Source organism: Semicossyphus pulcher, unplaced genomic scaffold, assembly GCF_022749685.1.
Source record: "Semicossyphus pulcher isolate SPU_LCO1_2020_fin unplaced genomic scaffold, fSemPul1.0.p SCAF_18, whole genome shotgun sequence".
NCBI lineage: Eukaryota > Metazoa > Chordata > Actinopteri > Labriformes > Labridae > Semicossyphus > Semicossyphus pulcher.
The window spans coordinates 25,080,675-25,100,632 of record NW_027211691.1 but is presented as its reverse complement, the minus strand read 5'-3'; the positions used below and the strand labels follow the sequence as shown (position 1 = coordinate 25,100,632).

The 19,958-nt window shown below is 41.7% G+C and overlaps 1 protein-coding gene across 1 annotated transcript; it reads right to left on the bottom strand.

Annotated features, from left to right (window-relative positions):
* Window positions 1–8,137: 8,137 nt before the first annotated feature.
* Window positions 8,138–19,820, bottom strand: ssr1 (signal sequence receptor, alpha). The gene is made up of 9 exons (XM_069666899.1): window positions 19,688–19,820; window positions 17,395–17,558; window positions 16,287–16,383; window positions 15,655–15,758; window positions 15,401–15,559; window positions 14,733–14,809; window positions 14,524–14,602; window positions 14,022–14,115; window positions 8,138–10,772 (listed from the first exon to the last, which is right to left on the bottom strand). The coding sequence occupies exons 1-9, from the start codon at window positions 19,755–19,757 to the stop codon at window positions 10,705–10,707; spliced, it is 912 nt and encodes a 303-aa protein (XP_069523000.1). The 5' UTR covers window positions 19,758–19,820; the 3' UTR covers window positions 8,138–10,704.
* Window positions 19,821–19,958: the final 138 nt, after the last annotated feature.

Here is a 19,958-nt window from a genome sequence, read left to right as displayed (position 1 = left end):
ATTTTTACCCCTGAAATGCATTAAGGCTACACACAGACAGCCTGGATCTGTCAAAATCACCAGAAACTACAGAGACTAAGACGATGAAGTAGAACACTGTTTACTGATGTAATAAATCCAGACAGAAGTAGGACCATTTTATATTAAGACTTCTATCCACTGACCGGCCACTTTATTAGGTACACCTTGCTAGTACTGGGTCGGACCCCCTTTTGCCTTCAGAACTGCCTTAATTCTTCGAGGCATAGGTTCAGTAAGGTGCTGGAAACATTCCTCAGAGATTTTGCTTCATATTGACATTATACTATCACACAGGTGCTGCAGATTTGTCAGCTGCACATCCATGACATACAGTGGGGCAAAAAAGTATTTAGTCAGCCACCAATTGTGCAAGTTCTCCCACTTAAAAAGATGAGAGATGCCTGTAATTTTCATCATAGGTACACTTCAACTATGAGAGACAGAATGGGGGGAAATAATCCAGGAAATCACATTGTAGGATTTTTAATGAATTAATTGGTAAATTCCTCGGTAAAATAAGTATTTGGTCACCTACAAACAAGCAAGATTTCTGGCTCTCACAGACCTGTAACTTCTTCTTTAAGAGGCTCCTCTGTCCTCCACTCGTTACCTGTATTAATGGCACCTGTTTGAACTCGTTATCAGTATAAAAGACACCTGTCCACAACCTCAAACAGTCACACTCCAAACTCCACTATGGCCAAAGAGCTGTCAAAGGACACCAGAAACAAAATTGTAGACCTGCACCAGGCTGGGAAGGCTGAATCTGCAATAGGTAAGCAGCTTGGTGTGAAGAAATCAACTGTGGGAGCAATTATTAGAAAATGGAAGACATACAAGACCACTGATAATCTCCCTCAATCTGGGGCTCCACGCAAGATCTCACCCCGTGGGGTCAAAATGATCACAAGAACGGTGAACAAAAATCCCAGAACCACACGGGGGGACCTAGTGAATGACCTGCAGAGAGCTGGGACCGAAGTAACAAAGGCTACCATCAGTAACGCACTACGCCGCCAGGGACTCAAATCCTACAGTGCCAGACGTGTCCCCCTGCTTAAGCCAGTACATGTCCAGGCCCGTCTGAAGTTTGCTAGAGAGCATTTGGATGATCCAGAAGAGGATTGGGAGAATGTCATATGGTCAGATGAAACCAAAATAGAACTTTTTGGTAAAAACTCAACTCGTCGTGTTTGGAGGAGAAAGAATGCCGAGTTGCATCCAAAGAACACCATACCTACTGTGAAGCACGGGGGTGGAAACATCATGCTTTGGGGCTGTTTTTCTGCAAGGGGACCAGGACGACTGATCCGTGTAAAGGAAAGAATGAATGGGGCCATGTATCGTGAGATTTTGAGTGAAAACCTCCTTCCATCAGCAAGGGCATTGAAGATGAAACGTGGCTGGGTCTTTCAGCATGACAATGATCCCAAACACACCGCCCGGGCAACGAAGGAGTGGCTTCGTAAGAAGCATTTCAAGGTCCTGGAGTGGCCTAGCCAGTCTCCAGATCTCAACCCCATAGAAAATCTGTGGAGGGAGTTGAAAGTCTGTGTTGCCCAGCGACAGGCCCAAAACATCACTGCTCTAGAGGAGATCTGCATGGAGGAATGGGCCAAAATACCAGCAACAGTGTGTGAAAACCTTGTGAAGACTTACAGAAAACGTTTGACCTCTGTCATTGCCAACAAAGGGTAAATAAAAAAGTATTGAGATGAACTTTTGTTATTGACCAAATACTTATTTTCCACCATAATTTGCAAATAAATTCTTTAAAAATCAGACAATGTGATTTTCTGGATTTCTTTTTCTCATTTTGTCTCTCATAGTTGAGGTATACCTATGATGAAAATTACAGGCCTCTCATCTTTTTAAGTGGGAGAACTTGCACAATTGGTAACTGACTAAATACTTTTTTGCCCCACTGTACGTCTCTCGTTCACCACATCCCAAAGGTGCTCTATTGGATTGAGATCTGCTGACTGTGGAGGCCATTTGAGTACAGTGAACTCATTGTCGTCGAGAAACAAGTGTGAGATGATGTGAGCTTCGTGACATGGCGCGTTATCCTGCTGGAAGTAGCCTTCAGAAGATGGGGACATAAATGGATGGACACGGACAACATTACTCAGGGAGGCTGTGGCATTTAAACAATGCTCAATTAATATGCAAAATATCCCCCATCCCATTACACCATCAGCAGCAGTCTGAACTGCTTTCATGTTGATGCCAAATTCTGACCCTACCATCGAAACGTCGCAGCAGAAATCGAGATTCATCAGACGTTTTTCCTTCTATTGTCCAGCTTTGGTGAGCCCGTGCCAATTGTAGCCTCAGTTTCCTGTTCTGAGCTGTGTGGCACCCGGTGTGGTCTCCAGCTGCTGTAGCCCATCTGCTTCAAGGTTGGACGTGTTATGCGTCCAGAGATGCTCTTCTGCATACCTCGGTTGTATCGACTATTTGAGTAACTATTGCCTTTCTATCAGCTGTAGTCTGGCCATTCTCCTCGAACCTCGGCCATCAACAAGGCCTTTTCGCACAGAGAACTGACGCTCACTTGATATTTTCTCTTTTTCGGGCCGTTCTATGTGAACCCTAGAGATGGCCGTGTTTGAAAATCCCAGCAGATCAACAGTTTCTGAAATACTCAGACCAGACAGTCACGTTCAAAGTCACTTAAATCACCTTTGTTCCCCATCCTGATGCTCGGTTTGAACTTCAGCAGATTGTCTAACATGTCTACACACAAATGCATTGTGTTGCCGCCATTTGATTGGCTGATTAGATATTTGTACTAACTAGCAGTCGAACAGGTGTACCTAATACAGTGGCCGGTGACTATAATCACACTTGTTGTTCTTATTGCAGCTAATAGAGTCGCCCCCTGCTGGCCATTAGAAAGAATGCAGGTTTATCGGCTTCACTTCGTGTTGTTCCTAATCTGCATCATGATGTTGTTCTTTCAGCAAACTGAGGAGCCGTTAATTAAAGTCGATCACAAGAGAATCTGTTTCTGTTTGGGCTTCATCCCGCTGCAGTAAGCCAGAGTGCAGCCTCTGTGTAACTTCCTGTTTACAGTGAGACTGAGACTCAGCACAGACAGATGAACGGGCGCTCCTCCGGGGGATGGGACGAACCGAGAGATGACAGCGTTTATTTAGCAGACACATCTGGAGGGAGAATTTACCTTTGATCTGAACACACGGTCGCTTCTCAGGCTGCTAACTGGACTGTAAACAATGCAGCGCAGGGAGAAGGAAGGCTGGGCTGGAAGTCGTTTATTGTTTAACGCTGGCTGAACCGACATGTTCATTGTTGTCAGATCATAGCCGATGGGTTCTGAGATTGTAAGTTTTCTTATCAATAATAATGAAATGATAAAACTATACAACAGCTTTCTGTTACTTTGTCCTGACTTCGGTAACTAAACTTTTTATATGCTCGTAATCCAAAATATGTAATATCTCTTTCAAAAGTGTAATCATTTAAAGTTAAAGCCCATGTTCACAAAATAAGACACAGTCCTACCTTACAAAAATAACCAATTATAGTTTTAATAAAATAAAGATTTAAATTTAACATTTATACTGATTGGGCTGCATATAAAATCAAGCTGTTGATTAAAGGAAAAGGTTTATTCTGAAAGTGAAGTTTTGGTGGATGAAAACTGTACAAACAGCAGTGTTGTGACCAAGTCATCTTTGCTCAAGTCTCAAGCAAGTCTCGAGTCATTCTTTCTTGGGTAAGTCAAGTCAAGTTCCACCCAACATCCAGCATTCTTACCTGTAGTATCCCGTCTTTATAAAGAGAAAACACAAGGTGTTAGCAGCCCGTCTAATAATGATATTATTGTCCAGTTTATAAAACCTGTTCAAAAAGTCTGACAGTGAATTGTATCTGTGTTATCTTGGCACAGACGCAGCCATGATGATGGTCTGCTCTGAGACCATATTGAGTAGTAACGAGTACGACTGATGAGGATTCTCTTTGGGGGCTTTGATGTTGCGTGTTGCCATAGCGAGGAGTTTGACTGACAGCCGGTCATCCAATCATGACAATCACATACTGGGGAGCTTTTTGAGTCGTCCAATCATGATTCCCAGTTTGTGCTGCGTACATACTCGATAGTTAGCTGTTAAATATCAAATGATAAAATTCAATGTTGTCAAGTTTCTGTCTAACATTCAAACTTATGAAAACACACATCAAGTCGAGTCTCAAGTCATTAACTTGCAAGTCCAAGTCGAGTCTCAAGTCATTTATTTTTTGTCAAGTTGCAAGTCATCAAAACAGTGACTTGAGTCAACTCAAGTCCAAGTCACCAAGTCTCAAGTCCACATCTCTGATAAAATGTAAACAAGTTGTAAAATCTCGATGTGACTACATTTTGAGTGTTGGGTATCAATCAATGACTGTATATATAGATGGACGACGCGTCTCCATCTGCTCCCATTGTACGAAATTGATGCCAAAACAGCCCTGTGATAGGCGCTGCCATCTTGCGATGGTGACGTCATTTGGAGCCAGAGTCTGCGCAGTAGAGATCGGCGAGTGAAGCCTCCGTAGCCACTTCCGCTAACCCAAACACACACTTAACTTACCGAAAAATCCACAAGGATCCCGCACGCCGGCGTGTTTAACAGCAGAACAGCTCCTTGTGTTGGTCTGAGGTTAACGTTCACAGGTACGGAAACTTCAATGACTGTAGTGATTGTTTTAGTTACGTTTCCACTCGCAGATCGTCCTCCGCTCTGTTCACCCGGAACTGATTGGCTGCAGGAGCCGAATTTGTCAACAGAGCTGTCAATCATCATTTTGACAGCATCAAGTAACTAATTAAAAATAAACTTGTCAGAAAAATGAACACTTGGACGTAAATCAGCATGATAAGAACTAACTATAATGACAGAAACCATGTTTGACAAAAATTAATTGGGAGTGTGTTTTGATTTTATAGTTTGACTCATGTCCCATCTGTTGACATGGAGGAGGCGGGCTTTATGAGCTATACTGCAGCCAGTCAGCAGGGGGCGATAGAGAGGGTTTGGCTTCACTTTAAGGGAGCTGTCATGTCGTCCATCTTTTTATACAGTCTGTGGTATAAATCACGACTCTGCTCTCACTCTGCAGGCAGGTGTTGACGCCTGAAGCGTCGCACGGCCTGCTGGACGTCTGGAGGCTGCAGACTCTGCCGTCTGCTCGTCTGCAGGGTTTTCATCGTCGCCTCGATCCCAGAGTCTCATTTTTAGTCTCGCACGTACGAACAGCCTCATTCAGAGTCACAACACGATTAAAAAGTTACAGTTACAACACAACAATGTGGAAAAAACACAGAACGTGCAAGTTCACGTTTACAATGATATATATTTGACATATTTGTAACAAAGTACTTTCTGTTTTTTTAACATGGGCCTTTTGTTAACAGATTTTGGGGTCTAAATCAATAATAGGAACAAAGAGAGCTGCTCCAGTACATTGCTCCAACCAGCAGCCAAACACAGGAAGCAACATTTTATAACTGCAGGCTGAAGCAATGTTCAGGTGCAAATTAAAAACTTTTGGTACTTTTTAGTCATTACGTTAAAAAAAAGGGCCCAGATTGAACAATTTAAAAGTAAAAGAACGAGCTCATTGTGCCGAAACTATGGTCCCTGTATTATTCTGTTATTACACCATTATTTCTGATGCAGTGATGTACAAGCATCATCTTACTGTTGTTGTTTTTTGATGTTGTTTAACCAAATTAACTGAGCAAGCCTCCGCATATGGACAGTAGACATATAAAGTGTCGTGTCTGTAAATGTAGAACAGGAACATTGACACGCTTTAATGGCTGCAGCACAAACAAGCCTTCATGTGTCAAGCTTAACTTCATGTGAAAGCTTCATTTCCTGTTTGTTGTTGCTGAAATCAGTGATCAGCATTGATATTTCTCCTTCTTCTAAAAACACAAAAATAAAAACGTCTCCCGAGCTCCAGGTTCATTCGCCTCCGCCCTCGTGCTCTGCCGTACTCTGAACCTTGGACTCAGGTATCTAAAAATACAGTCACAGAACTTTTGTTTCCTTCTCACTGGATGTCGTCATGTAAATAAACACTTTGCACTGCAACACATGAACCAAAGCACATAACAGGACGTTACATGGACCAACACATTTCAGGTGAAGCGTTAGTCACAAACTGGTAGAGGCGGATCCTTGAGCACATTTTGACAACAAGCCAAATCTGAGTTCAACTCGCTGCCAACTTCCTGTTCATTTAAGACTTTTAAATACAGACACATTTCATGACTCATTTCCATATCAGCATCATTGTGAAGTTATATATATATATATATATATGTTTTGCTTAGTTTTATTATTATATTACTTTGTTTAAAAACAAGTCTGCAAACCTGCAATGTTTAAATCCTATTCACAGACTTCTAACTGCTCGGTGTCTCTTTGTGCCTCGTCTTAAAGCGTCTCTGTGTGTTCAGCATTGTAGTGGCCTCTGTGCTAAATCCAACCTGATTCTTCCTCTTTTCTTCTGCTGTTGTGCAAAAAAACTTCCTCTCAAGATTTTCCTTCTTTTCCAGAGCACATCGTTTTTCCCAGTTTCCACTCCTTAAAAACCTCATAGAACAACAACAACAAAAGTTTGTGTGCACAAGAAACAAAAGGAAAGATTCCTCCAGGTGTCCCAACGACAGTTACAGTTACACAACTTTTATAGGTTAAACATAATTGCATCACATTCATAAATTGGTTGAGCAAAACGAAATTCACATGAAAAGATTAGAAATCTTGAATTAAAGGGGAAATCAGGCCTTTTTAAAAAAATGTATTTTAGGATCTAAAAGACTCAAACATGAGAAAAAATGTGAATTTCTCGAGTTGCTTCCTTCAGTTTGAGGCTGCATGATGGGAGATTGTGCAACAGCTGCAACATAATCTTTTATGCCAAATGCACCTGATCAAAGTGCGTCCACTGACAGGCTCAGATTGTTCTTCTAAGTGTGTGACAACATGACAGAAAGGATCCCTACAGAGATAGACCTTTTTGTTACAGAGGAAGATGATTGTTTTAACCACAGACGTTACATCGCTCTCTGCACACACACCAGACTCCATTCAGAAAAACACTGATTTAACCTCACAGAATATGAGAGTAGTTCATCTATTTCTGTTAAAATCACTGCTTAACACACAATATTGTGCAGTTTCATCTCAGAACGTGTTTTAGTTTTGCACTGGTTTCAGTTGATTTCATATTTTAAATTGTAAGTTATAAGCATTTCTCTATACATTTATTTTGTAAGGTGCTTTGTACCTTTGTACCTGTTAAAAATATATTTAAATCAATGAAAACTTTTAAGCTTTTGAATATCCAGAATCTTTTTTTTTACCCCAATTAACCACTAAATTAATGGTTTTAAAAATTGTTTAAAATTTCCAGAATCCAAAGTAGAAAAAAAACCTGCTTTTATCAGACCAACAAGTCCAAAACCAAAGATGTTAAATTACTGTCGAATACACGTTTAGCTTGAAAAGTGACTGAAACGGTTATTAAAATACTTTCAGCTTGAACTTCTAGTTTTAGCTTGAAGACTTTTTCTGCGACGGATATTAACTTTTCTTAACACACCTAAGAACATGCAACATAGAGCCTTAGTAAAAGTCACTTCCTGGTTGTAACTCTTGATTTTCCTGGCTGACGGTCGCTTTCCTTTTCAGACTGTTTGCTTCATCTGAGCGTCGAGTTTGTTTCTTCTTCTTTGGATTTTCACTTCTTGTTGAAGTTGTATCTGTAGTCATCCATCTTTTCTTTGTTTGTTCAGCCATAGTAGATTACTGTTTACTCACAACACTTGCAGAGAGCGGAAAAGCAGCCGCTTAGCTCCGCCTACCCTCAGGTGTGATGGAGAACGCGTCACTAACTGGGCGCCGCTTGTCATTTTTCCCTGAATGTCGCCACAGACACCCAGCCCATAATAATACTATATACTGCAAATGCAAAGGCTTTCATCAGCGGGCCGTAGTGTTACCTCATTCAGAGATAGATGAAGACTTAACAGATTATATCTTTAAGTAATCCATTTTTTTAAGGAAAAAAACAAACACGTAGAGGAACAAGCTTACAGCAAATCATCAAAGTTTATTTCCTGCACATTTAAAAGCAAACAAAAGAAGAAGCTTCTATCTGTGAATGACAGCCCCATCATCTAAACATCAGCTCAGTTCTCTGTGGCCCTTTCAGTGATGTTACGAGCCTCAGGTGTGTGTTTGAGTTTGGATGAAGTGTGTTTCCTGTTGCTGCTGCTTGTTGGATTATTTGCAGTCAATTCCAACCTGTAAGGACAGTTCACATCCGAACTCTGAGGTCATTTCCTCACAGAACCACAAAGCTTTAAAAGTCAAACCCCTGCAGGACAGGAACTTTAAACCCCCCAGAGCCTGCAGTGTAAGTCAGTGCTGCCCCCTAGTGGTAAAATAAAAAACAGTGCACAAAACCCACCCTATTTAAGCCCAATCTGTCACTCAAATAAATTAGCTCAGTAATTTTGCTGTCATCATCCATCAGCCAGTATTTACACCAGTGCTTCGGCCACTTCAACATTTTTACAAACCAATAGAGAAAAAAGAAAAAGAAGAAAAGAAAAAGACTAAATTGACTTTTAGGGAAATGATCTGATTCTGAACGCGGAGGTTAAAGAGAGAAGCAAGAAGTCAAACGTAGAAACAGAGTAGAAAACAGGCACGCTTCCAGGGTTTAGTACGGAAGCCCTGAAGGACAAGTGAGATTTTTAATCCATTTATGAAGTCTAAACTGTTTTTCTCTCCTTTGTTTGACTTCGGATCAGGTGAAAAACATTTTGCCAGACTATAGCCAAAACAAAGACATTACACTATCGTTAGATAACTCGCTCACACGCATCACAGATTTAAAAAAGAAAAATAAGGAATTGATGAGACTATTCTTGCACAAAAAAAATCCACCTTCTCATAACTCTAAACACAGAAGAGAAAACAGGTAAGATCAGACTAACATGAATAACCAGAATCACCTCCCTCTCTTGCCTCTCCGGGCTTCCGTAGATTGTAATTTTCAAGTCTTGCGACTCGACAAGAGGAGAAATGTGACCCGCTGAGCTCGTTCATGATAACCCGGCGGAGGGCGACCCCCTCTGCACCTGCGAGCGCTGGGCTTATAATTGAGGGTGTCGGGGTTAAAGGGCATGTTTGTCTTCTCCTTTCTTATTCACTGTCCACCGAATCGAGTTAACAGAAACATGTGATCGATCGGCAGACTAATCACATCATTTGAAGCCATCGAATCATCACTTTCATCGTGAATCAGCCGTTTGCCTTCTTGATTCATTGTTCAATAGAAGTGAAAAATATCCAGCAAAGATTCAGTCAAATTAAAGTCTTCAAACTGTCTCTGTTGTCCGTCCAACAGTCAGTTAACTACCAAAGATGACTGGAGACCGGCCAAAATTAAGGAGCCGAAACCAGTGAACTCTAAAACTGTAAAAACAGCTTTTCTGCTTACTGAACAATAAGTTGATCATATCAAAGCAAAGCAATTACAAATTCTCAAACCATGTTTAGTAAACGGAACAAGAACACGTGCTCCTGTCCTGACAGTCGTTCAGCAGCAGACTTCACACCACGTTAACCACTTCAATGCCAAACTGATCCTGCATTTACCGTGCTGCCTTTGAAGGCAGCGTTAGATGAAAAGCAGAGAAACAGAAATGAAGTTGGAGCAAAACATTTCTAAGGACCGCTGCCGCACAATAAACCACACACAGTGATCACTACTCGAGTGTTAAAGGAAACCAGTGAGAGCTCCCTCAGGCCGTCTGCAACGTTGTGTTTGTGCATTTCAACAGGACGGCGGCATAGTAACGCTAAGTAGCGTCAGGAGTGTGTGAATCTGCGATGGCCGACACCAGGATCTGATTATTCTCAGGATCAGTGCAGTGAAACGAAGCAAAGGAGGAGATCAGACACAAACTACAGAAAAATTTAACAACCAAAAAAACTAAAACTGCATTTGTTACCGTTTTCACACACCGGGGCAGGGCTGCAAATAATGATCACGGTTATTATCAAGTGATCTCCAGAGTTCTTATGATAAAGCCAAAGATATTCAGTGCATCAAATCAGGCAACTTCGACAATGAAAACTTAGTTTTGTCCCAACCAAGTGATTAACCTCCGTTTGATTCAGCCCTACGCCGGAGTGGGAGCTAATAAACATAGAAACAATCAAACCTGTCAGACAGTGATCAGCAGCTCTCTTCTGAAGGCAGACAAATATAATCTAAAGAAAAGCAACAACGTTTGTAGAAAAATGTCCTCGCGTGCCTTTTAAACCCAACACACCTGCTGCAGGACGATCGTTTCTCTCCTCTCCCTCGTGTGAGCCTCAGAAAACGTTATCCTTAAACAAAACGGGCTCTGTGTGTGTGTGTGTGTGTGTGTGTATGCGTGTGTGTGTATTCAACAGTTTTCAAGCTGAAAGTAGAGAGCCAGCCATAGCTGTGCTTGGCACTGGTTAAAGTTCCTCAGTAAAGGGGGCAGAGTTACGCTCATCATGGCGCTCACAGCCCTCCTCCTCCTCCTCCTCTTCATCCTCCTCCTCCTCCTACGTAGACGGGTGGGTGAAGATCCGTCGCCGTGATGTCATGCGCCCGTCACTCGTCTGAGCCGGCCGAGCGTTTCTGGCTTCTTTTGCGGGGAGATCTTTTTGGAGACGCCTTGTCTGGAGAGGAAGGAGGAGAGTGTGAGTGATGGATTAATTCTGCCACATTCAAATAAATCTACAAGGCTAAAGGGGAATGCTAGTGACTCTTAACCTTATTTTAACATTTAGTGGGTCTAGATCATTTTAAAAAATAGGGATGCACGATAGTGGATTTTTGGCCGATATTTTCCAGCCCTTTTTGCTGATATCGATACGGATATATTAGGCTCATGTTTTTATCCCCCTCATTGAGAACATCAAGTCTCCCTGTAGTGAAACTGATATCATGCCTACTCTGATTGTAGTACTGCAGACATCTCACACCCTTCTTCACGCCTAATGGAAGAGGTGTTGTACACAAGGTAACGTGTCTGATCACTCACGTTTCTGAGCGCACCTGAACGCAGCATCCCCCTGAAACACGGCAGTGAGGGAGACATGCCCGGACTTGTTTACTGCTCCTACTGCGGAGACATCAGTGATCGCTGAGGGACTCTCTTTATCGTGTGTGCGTCCGTGAGTATGTGAGTTAGTTTTGCTCTGATGTTTATGTTACTCTCTGTTAGCGTCGGCGAGTTAATGTCGTAGCATTACGTCAAGCTTTTTTAGGGAATCATCGAGGATTTAGGCAAAATCAAAGCGTTGTTTTATCGGTGGAAAACATCGACAGGAAAATTACATATCTGCTGATGCGTCATTTTCAAGCCATGAAGATACAATGTGCCGATAAGGTTGTGCATCCCTAGTAAAAAAAAAAAAACAGCTTCAGTAGATCGCAGCTGCAAACATGACGACGTGATCTTTCATGGCAAATGGGTCAAAGGTCGTCCACTACAAGTTCTTGTTGTTTCCACTGACAGGCTCAGATTGTTATTCTAAGTGTGTGACAACATGACAGAAAGGATCCCTACAGAGATAGACCTTTTTGTTACAGAGGAAGATGATTGTTTTAACCACACACAGACGTTACATCGCTCTCTGCACACACACCAGACTCCATTCAGAAAAACACTGATTTTACCTCACAGGAAATGGGAGTTGCCGGTTTACAGCTGCCTTGATCGGTTAGTTTGTCTGTGTGAGACTTTGGTATTTTAAAAAGTTAGTTTGGATTTAAAACGGGTCGGGGGGAAAAGCCCTATTAAATACATTATGGTAAAATACTGTTCACCTTTTGGTTACATGTCGAAATCATACAAATGTCAGAAATAAATAAAGCTTCTAACATTAAATAGAAAAGAGAGCTGATTACACACTCGTGTGAAAAGAAACACTCCAACAGCAGCACTGCATTTAGATTAGAGTGAACTCAAGAGAATCCAGGCAGCTCTCCGTTTCTCACACACACACAGAACGTAAAGCAGACCTCACCTCTGCGACTCTGCACTGAAGACGCAGGAAAGCATGACAGCGAGGAAGGCAGAGAGGGAAGACAAGAAAAGAGTGAGTGAGCCTCGTGCACAGCGAAGGTTAAAGTTTATTCAGGAACAGGTGAAGCAGGAAGAGAACAGACACAAACACATCGGCTGATCCTGTGAGCAAACAGACATCAGGAGGCGCAGCCAAAGTTTCAGTGCACTGAGAGCCACACGAGTTCTCCTTTAGTCGTAACTCTGTGAAAGGTTCAGTCACCAGGTTTTGATTTGTTTCTATGGTTACATACACTTTACGGGCCAGTTCAGATCGATGATTCGCAACGCGTCAAAACAGTTTCAGAATGTTGCAGAGAAAGTTGCAGCGGTGTGAGCTGGTTAGTTGCAGAGCGTCTGAAGCCGTTACCTGGAGTTGCAAAAGATTTGACTTGTCAAATCCTCAAATGCAGTTTATGAACAGAATGATGTATTTCTCACTTCAGCCAATCAGGAAGCAGCATAAATGGGCGTAGGCTCCCTGTCTCTGGTGCTGCAGCAGCCAAAGACGCTCCAGATCCTCTCTTTCCAAACTCTGTCTTCACCGTTAATGAATCAATGTTACAGCAGACTTTGGGAGCATGTCACTGTCACTGTCATCAGTTTCTTTAATGATGATATAACCGCACAGAAATCCAGCTACTTAATTCACCTAAGCCTAATACTAACGCTGCAGTATTAACGCAGAAGTAGTGGGGTATGTCCGTGCGTCATTGCCATGGAGACAGCTGTTTCTGTGTGCGTTCTGTTGCTTTGATGTGAACGGCCCAGTTTTAGAACGTTTACGATCACATGTTGGCAGCTGCATCCGGTCTCGTTGCGAATCGTTGATCTGAACTGGCCTTAAGATGCACTGCAGCTACTTTCTTACGCCGTTTTAACCCCACTGTGCTCGTTTACAGTCGAGGTTTCCAGCTTCCTTTATCTTTCTGACAGATTTGCTTGGATTAAGACGCCTTACGGCTGCTGGTGGAGCCTTAAAGCTCACATAATCTGCACATGAGAAATCATCTTTTAGGACTTTGGGGCTGCGAAGACACCTGATCAACAGGGCTAAGAATAACAGCAGGTACTCAATGCAAGCTTTTAATACTTTTTTGACAAGCGATAATACAGAAGACGAGTCTGCAGCAACTGAAGAATTATTGACGTTTAATATCCAGCTCTTTAATCGTTTACTTAACTGCTGATTGGACAGATTAAAGAAAACCATGAACTCGATGTATGAATGCAGAGAAAAAAAACATTTCTTCTTCATCCAGGAGTCGATGGTTTCATTACAAATATTCAAAGATTCTCAGTTAAAAGAATGATGGCGTTTCTGAATGTTGTATGTGTAGTACTCAGGTGGTCCAGTAGGTGGCACATGGTACTTCAGAATCCTATACAAGTAGGAACGTTCCTTCAGGTGACAGGTGTTGCTGGTACACATATAGTTTTTTGTGGGATTTTTGGACATTGATTGTGATTTTCTTGCATCTGAATGATCGCAGACAGCAATTAATAAATCTTCAAGCGAAGCGTCATCGGATATTTGATTCTGTTATGATTACACGGTGAGCGCGTCAATTATCACTCGAACATGCAGCCCTACACATGCTGTGGATAAAACAAGTTACTTGAAATTCAAACATCATCCCTAACCTAAGTGTCCAAACCTTCCGAACTTTTAGAAACCCTCTTAAAGCTCCAACAATAAGGTATTTCTTTGACCCTCAATGTTGAGAAAAGCTGCAGGAATCATTGCACTGAGATGTAGCCTGCGGTCTGTGTGCACGAGCTGCTGCGTTCACAGAGGGTGTGTGTAGAGTCGTGTGTGTGTAGAGTCGTGTGTGTGACCGATGTGAGGCGTACGTACTGATCTGGTTGAGTGTTTCCTGGGGGATCCAGCTCAGGTCGACGTCATTGTGGCTCGAAGTTCCCATTTCCACCTTTGGAGCAGGACGCCTCCTCTGCACACACACACAGGGAAAGAAAGCTGCATGTAAATTCAGTGTCTCTGCTGTTTGCTGTCGATGCAAATTCAACACGTCAGTCTTCTCTGCGATCTTTGTTGTAGTTTGAAGTCGTGAGGAAAGTCCTGTTTTGTTTAAGATATTCTATGTCCTATTATATATCAGAAAAATCACCAGTTTAAACAGAGGGAGAGATTTTTTTCTGGATTAAACGGCAAACAAGAAAACATTAAAGAATGACTGAATTATTGTTCACGATCGATAGGTCAAAAAAAGAACCTAGTCACGTTCTTCAAATGGGAAGTCTGATATTTTTAAGGCTTTTATTTTGAAGTATAAAAGACAAATACCCACTCGCCTGCGTCAGCTTTACTGCTTTCTAAATATTGTTTTTAATCTCTGTACCTTTCTGGACTCCAGCAGCTGGTGAAGGCCGACAACAACCAGCAGCCCGAGGCCCGACAGGAAGACGTACATGAAGATCCTGGGAGAGGAGGAGGAGAGAGGAAAGAACAGGAATAAAAAAAAGAAAGGAAATAAATTATTGTACTAAATTTACAGGCAAGCAGAACACCAGTGAAAGTCATTAGACAGCTAAGAGATGAAACACTTACGTCTCTCCGTCTAGTCCGTCCTCTCTCTCAGTGATTGTGACCGTCTGGTTGAAAACTGCGTCCTGGAAAACATTTCCCTGCAGAGAGGAAGAGAAAGAAGGAAAGACAGGGAGCGAAGACAGGAAAAGAGGAAGAGGGCAGAGTTCAAGAGAAAGCAACAAAAGAGAAAGGGAAGAGAAGGCAGATTGGAGGGCAAGGTCAGAGGTCAGACGGGGATGAGATAAGAAAACAAAGAGAGTTCAATCTCTCCTTTAATCATGTCGTGAACTCTGCCCTCTTTATCGTCTGTCACAACTTAAAACACGGGGTAGCTTTTAAAAACAATCTGCAGTTTAAAACTGTTCAGACCCACAAGGAACAACTGAACACATTTGTCACATCCAGAGTGTCTGCAAGATTAGCCACCGCTAACGTTAGCTCAGCTTGTTTGAAAGTTTCCTGTATGCTCTAAGGTTAAGACTCCTTAAATCCTCCATCGTTCTGAGGTTTAAAACAAAGCAGAATTATCTGCACAGTTCTCCTCCTCTCCAAAACACACCCACTAATTAAACTTCTCTGTCGTGTCTCTCAAACTCTTTAAGCAAGCACAAGTTAAAGTGATGTGTGGCATTTGAATAAGAACTAAAAAGGTCATTCAATTATCTGTGCACCAGCCTGTGTCTCCTTACAGTGCTGTCTTTGTAGTTGAGGTTGATGACGAGTCCAAAAGGCCGCCCTCCCATCGGCTCTGCTGGGATGAAGGAGTACTCGAAGGTGGCCTGTCTGCTGGAGGGAACCACGATGCCGAGCTGGAGAGCCGTGAAGTTCTGAATGAAGAACTGGTAATCCTGAAGGAGAACAACAGTTAGAGAGCCTTTCAGAAACGTTTCCCTGGCTTGCTCGATAATTGTATTGATGTAATCAGCAGGTTGTTTGTTTGTACCTGTGGGTAACGGAAGGAGGCGTCCAGAGACTCCACGATGAAGTTATCCGATCCCTTGTTGGTGAAGCCGAGCAGGAACTTGACGATGTTGTTGGCAGGGAAGTCTGGAGGGAAACGAGAATACTCTTTATACTACGGAGTCACAGGAGGGTCAAATAAAGAGAATACATCAGTTAAAGAATAAGAAAATAAATGCTGAAATATAAAGAGCTTTTTCATTTATTTTCACAGCGTTCACTCATTTCTGTGTAGATTTCTTTAATATTTATGTGTATATATGCGTCTATTTTCTGTCTCTTTTTATGTAATGATTAAACGTTTTTTTTTTTTTTTTAAATCTCTATTTATTGAAGGGCCAAGCTGTCAATCAAATGGCTTTGGGCGGGTCTTTCTGGCTACGCAAAAAAAACAATCAAACAAACTGATATGTATAAAAAGTATTTTTTCTTAAGCAAATTAATAAAGATATAAATATAGATTTTACAAATAAAGATAGAAGTAAGTAAATATATAAATGAATAGAAATAAATGTACATTTAAATGTGAAAATAAATCACAAATAAGTGAAATATTCTGTTTTTTACTGCCTTTATTTTTCATGCAGGTCTGAGAGGCTTTAAAGAGAGAGTTACCTTCTCCTTTGACGAACAGGATGGTGGTGTCAGCGTTGGGGGAAGCTTTCACCTCTCCAACCAGCGCTTCCTCCTCTTCATCTTCTTTTTCTTCCGTCTAGACACACGAGAGTACAAGTTTATAAGAGCTTCATCTTCGGGTTCAACACAAGATTCATTAATCAGGTATATCCTGACTCCTTCTGATCATTTTCATCCCCTCACGAAATAGAAGCAGTTCTTTTTAAGTCCACTCAATAACGTAAATTTACTTTGAAAAGGATGAGGAGGAACGCTGATCCTCGAGGTCAACAGCTTCTCTAGGATGCAACTCGGTAGGTCAAGCTTTGTTCGGCGAGGATTTTTTGGAATGAGCGCCGGGGTCGGCCCTACACACGGGCCTGTATGTGACTGACTGAGTGAGTAACCGACTGACTGAGTGAGTGACGGTACTTTCAGAGCCCTATAGAGAGAGCTGCGACATCACAATGGCGGATCATGGAGCATATTGGACCTCCACTGACGCGACTCTCTGTCTATACGGCTCTGGATACTTTGTTTGGGGAGTAGGCGGGGCTGCTCGTCCACTGTCCTCACCTACGTCTGCAGCGCGCACCTGCTTTCAAACACGTTGTCATCGGCCTCATAAGGACAGTCCTTGTGACACATTGCCCACAAAAGCGCACACTGACCTGCTGCGGTCGGCCACATACGAGGTTTTTATCTCGTCTTGTATAAGAAAGCGATGCATTGATCACAGCGCTCAGAAGAGACTACGTGACAGGGCGTAAGGATTTCTGTCATCAAAATGATCTGAGGTGAACAAAAACGCCTCGTAATCATCTCACCGAGCTCACATGTCTGGTTATGTCTGCCAGTTTTAAATACATTGTGTATTTAATTTAAAATAATGAAGGAAAACAGGAAGAAAGATTTATTTCACTTGTAGCTCAAAAATGCTTTGCAGTAGGAAACAGGCTACAAACTGCAGATTTGGTCATGCTTATTTCTGCTATGTTTTAAGCTTCTGAATCTCCTGATGTCGAGGGGAAAATATCAGAATTGTATCATCTATACATCTTTTTTTAATCACAATCTCCAACCTGGATGTGATGACTCAGTCACTCACCAGTTCTGCATTCTCGTCGTCTTCTACTTCCGCCTCATCGTCCTCGTCCTCCGCCGTCACATCATCCACAACATCTTCATCCACAGCCTCAGCCTCGGCCTCAGCCTCAGCCTCAGCCTCAGCCTCCTCGTCCTCAGTTAGATCCTGGGCGCTCACCACCGGCCCTGGTGGACGGGAGACCAGGGACATTGTGAAGAAAACAACTCTTTTATATTTAAATGATTTGTCTGTACACTTTTTAGCAAAAATCTGGCCCTTCAAACATAACTCCAGTCCAAAGGGAATGTGATGACATGGTCACATGAGAACTGGCTGGTTCAACATTTTATCACAAAGAAAGGTGGAGTCTAGAGGTGCACTCATTAAAAGGGACAAAGACATGAAAGGATGATTGCAGCCTCTCTTTATCATGCCCCTCCTTCATCGCTCACTTATAGACAGAAAGATGATGAAGAGTACAAATATTTCTTCATCTTGTGCTTCAGATCAAACTGTACACACACACACCCATAGCTGCCCGTTATAACCCAGCTGACACCCATCTCAACACCGTCAAGTGCCACTTTCATGTAGAATGAAAGCAGACCTGCAGGTTTTGTATCATGTCGGGTTTTGCCGTAGAAATTCACATTCTTTTGACTGGGTTAGTTTTCTGCCCACACCAGGGTGTGTATATATATATATTAAATAGAATCCACTTTTATTAGATTGGAGCAATTAGAGCATTTTTAAAAGTCTTGGTTTATAACGTTTCACAAAATTTCACCAGACACACCTGCTGGTGCAAGTATATTAAGTACATCTGATACAGTCTAATAGGTAAATCCCTTTACGTTCATGAAAGCTGAAAGAAATATACTAAAATGCTTCTATAGATGAGGGCAGGCTGAACATTGGAAACACGTGCAGTAAAAAGCAGCACAAACTACAGCCTCCAAACTATCAAATTAACTTAAATCAACACCTCTATGAAACAAATCTACTATGTATATGTTAATGGTATAATAGCTAATAAATCTGGAACTAAACATAAACACAGATCTTTGGAAACAAAATTAAAAAAACATTGAACATCTGGCATATCAGGCTTTGGCATCTAGCTGTTATCTACCTTCAAATACAGGTGTGCATGGATTTTAATTGTTATTATTTTAATTTATTTCCTTGCCCTTGGTTTTATCCTACTGTAATTTTGTCTGTTCAGTTCTGTGGTTTGTGTCATATTGGTAATTATTGTACATTGTCTTTATTCAATTTTTCAAATAAAAAACATTTGATCCAAAAAAAGGTAGATGTGCATGGATGGATACAGTCACACAACCGTCCCATGGGAAGGCGTTTCTTAAAGATAATATGGATGAAACTGTTTACACCCCTAATCATTATACACATTTTGTTCAATGTGAGATGACTGCTGGCAGCAGAGCTCCTAAATATCCAAAAAATACAAACTATAGCTAAAACTTGACTTTGTGTAAAATTTAACCCAATTCCTCCTGCTACTTCCAAATGATAATGTTAAAACCCAAAGATTACTCACAGATTAAATAGCTAAAGGCTCAATCACAGCCAATATTAAAGTTAATCAGATCTGCTTTACAGCCCAGGTCAGCCACACACACTGTATGCAGACAACTATACTTTTTTTTACTTAGAAATTTTAATAAAGTACATTTGACTTCATGTTAGTTCAAGTTATTTGCAATTCAGTTAAATAAACAGCCAGTGAGCGACTGTTGTACCTCAGCCGTTAGCTGTTTTAGCTTTGATAGCTAGCCTTACAGCGTGACATACGCTAGTTTACAGCAACTTTCTGAGCGTATATTTAATACCGTCGTTAACATATGAAGCAACTTGAGGTTTTTGGCGTTATTAAAATTAGTTTAACTTTTAATGTGTCCAGGAAGTTGCTGAGAGGCAGTTAGCATATTAACATAGCCACTTAGCCTCTCTGCTAACAGCTAACAGGCAGATAATAAGGACACGTCAGTCTAAGCAGTCGGGCAAACTACAAACATGTAGCAAACTGTGGACAACATTGCTTACCAATTAAACATTCAAAATAAAACTCGCCACATGCTGATACTTGATACATTTTCTGAAAGAGTAAAGAAGCATCTCATTTTAATGTCCACCGTTACTTTCAGCTAGCACATGTCAAACAGAGAATGGCCTTCCCTTTTTTCGGAGCAGCTAGTTAGCTGAGCAGCTAACACTAGCATATTAGGGCTTAGCAGCTAAGTAAACCCTGTCCCTTTTCTAGCCACTGTGAGCAGATGCAACACAAACATACCTTTGATGAGGATAGTCGCCGGGAAGGCTAGCAGCGCTAGCAGCAGCAGTTTAGGTAGAAATTTCATCATTTTAAAGTCGAAATCAGTGCGTTCTCATTCAGTGTCTGTCAGACAGCCAGGCTGTGAGCGCTGCCGTGCCGCTTCCGTTAGGATTACTACAACGCATGCGCAAAAGACACAGCCCAGTACAACACCGGAAATGTCGGCTAGCTAGAATAGAGGAATAAAAAAAGTATAAATAATGTTTAATTTCATGATTCCTGCTCAAAT

What these genes read in the sequence shown, in the direction of transcription:
- ssr1 (XM_069666899.1), bottom strand. Translation starts at nt 19,757, where the DNA reads ATGATGAAATTTCTACCTAAACTGCTGCTGCTAGCGCTGCTAGCCTTC. An exon ending in CCTGTTCGTCAAAGGAGAAG is followed by an intron (nt 15,759 to 16,286) that starts GTAACTCTCTCT and finishes GTTTCCCTCCAG; the next exon opens with ACTTCCCTGCCAACAACATC. An exon ending in GGAAACACTCAACCAGATCA is followed by an intron (nt 10,773 to 14,021) that starts GTACGTACGCCT and finishes CTTCCTCTCCAG; the next exon opens with ACAAGGCGTCTCCAAAAAGA.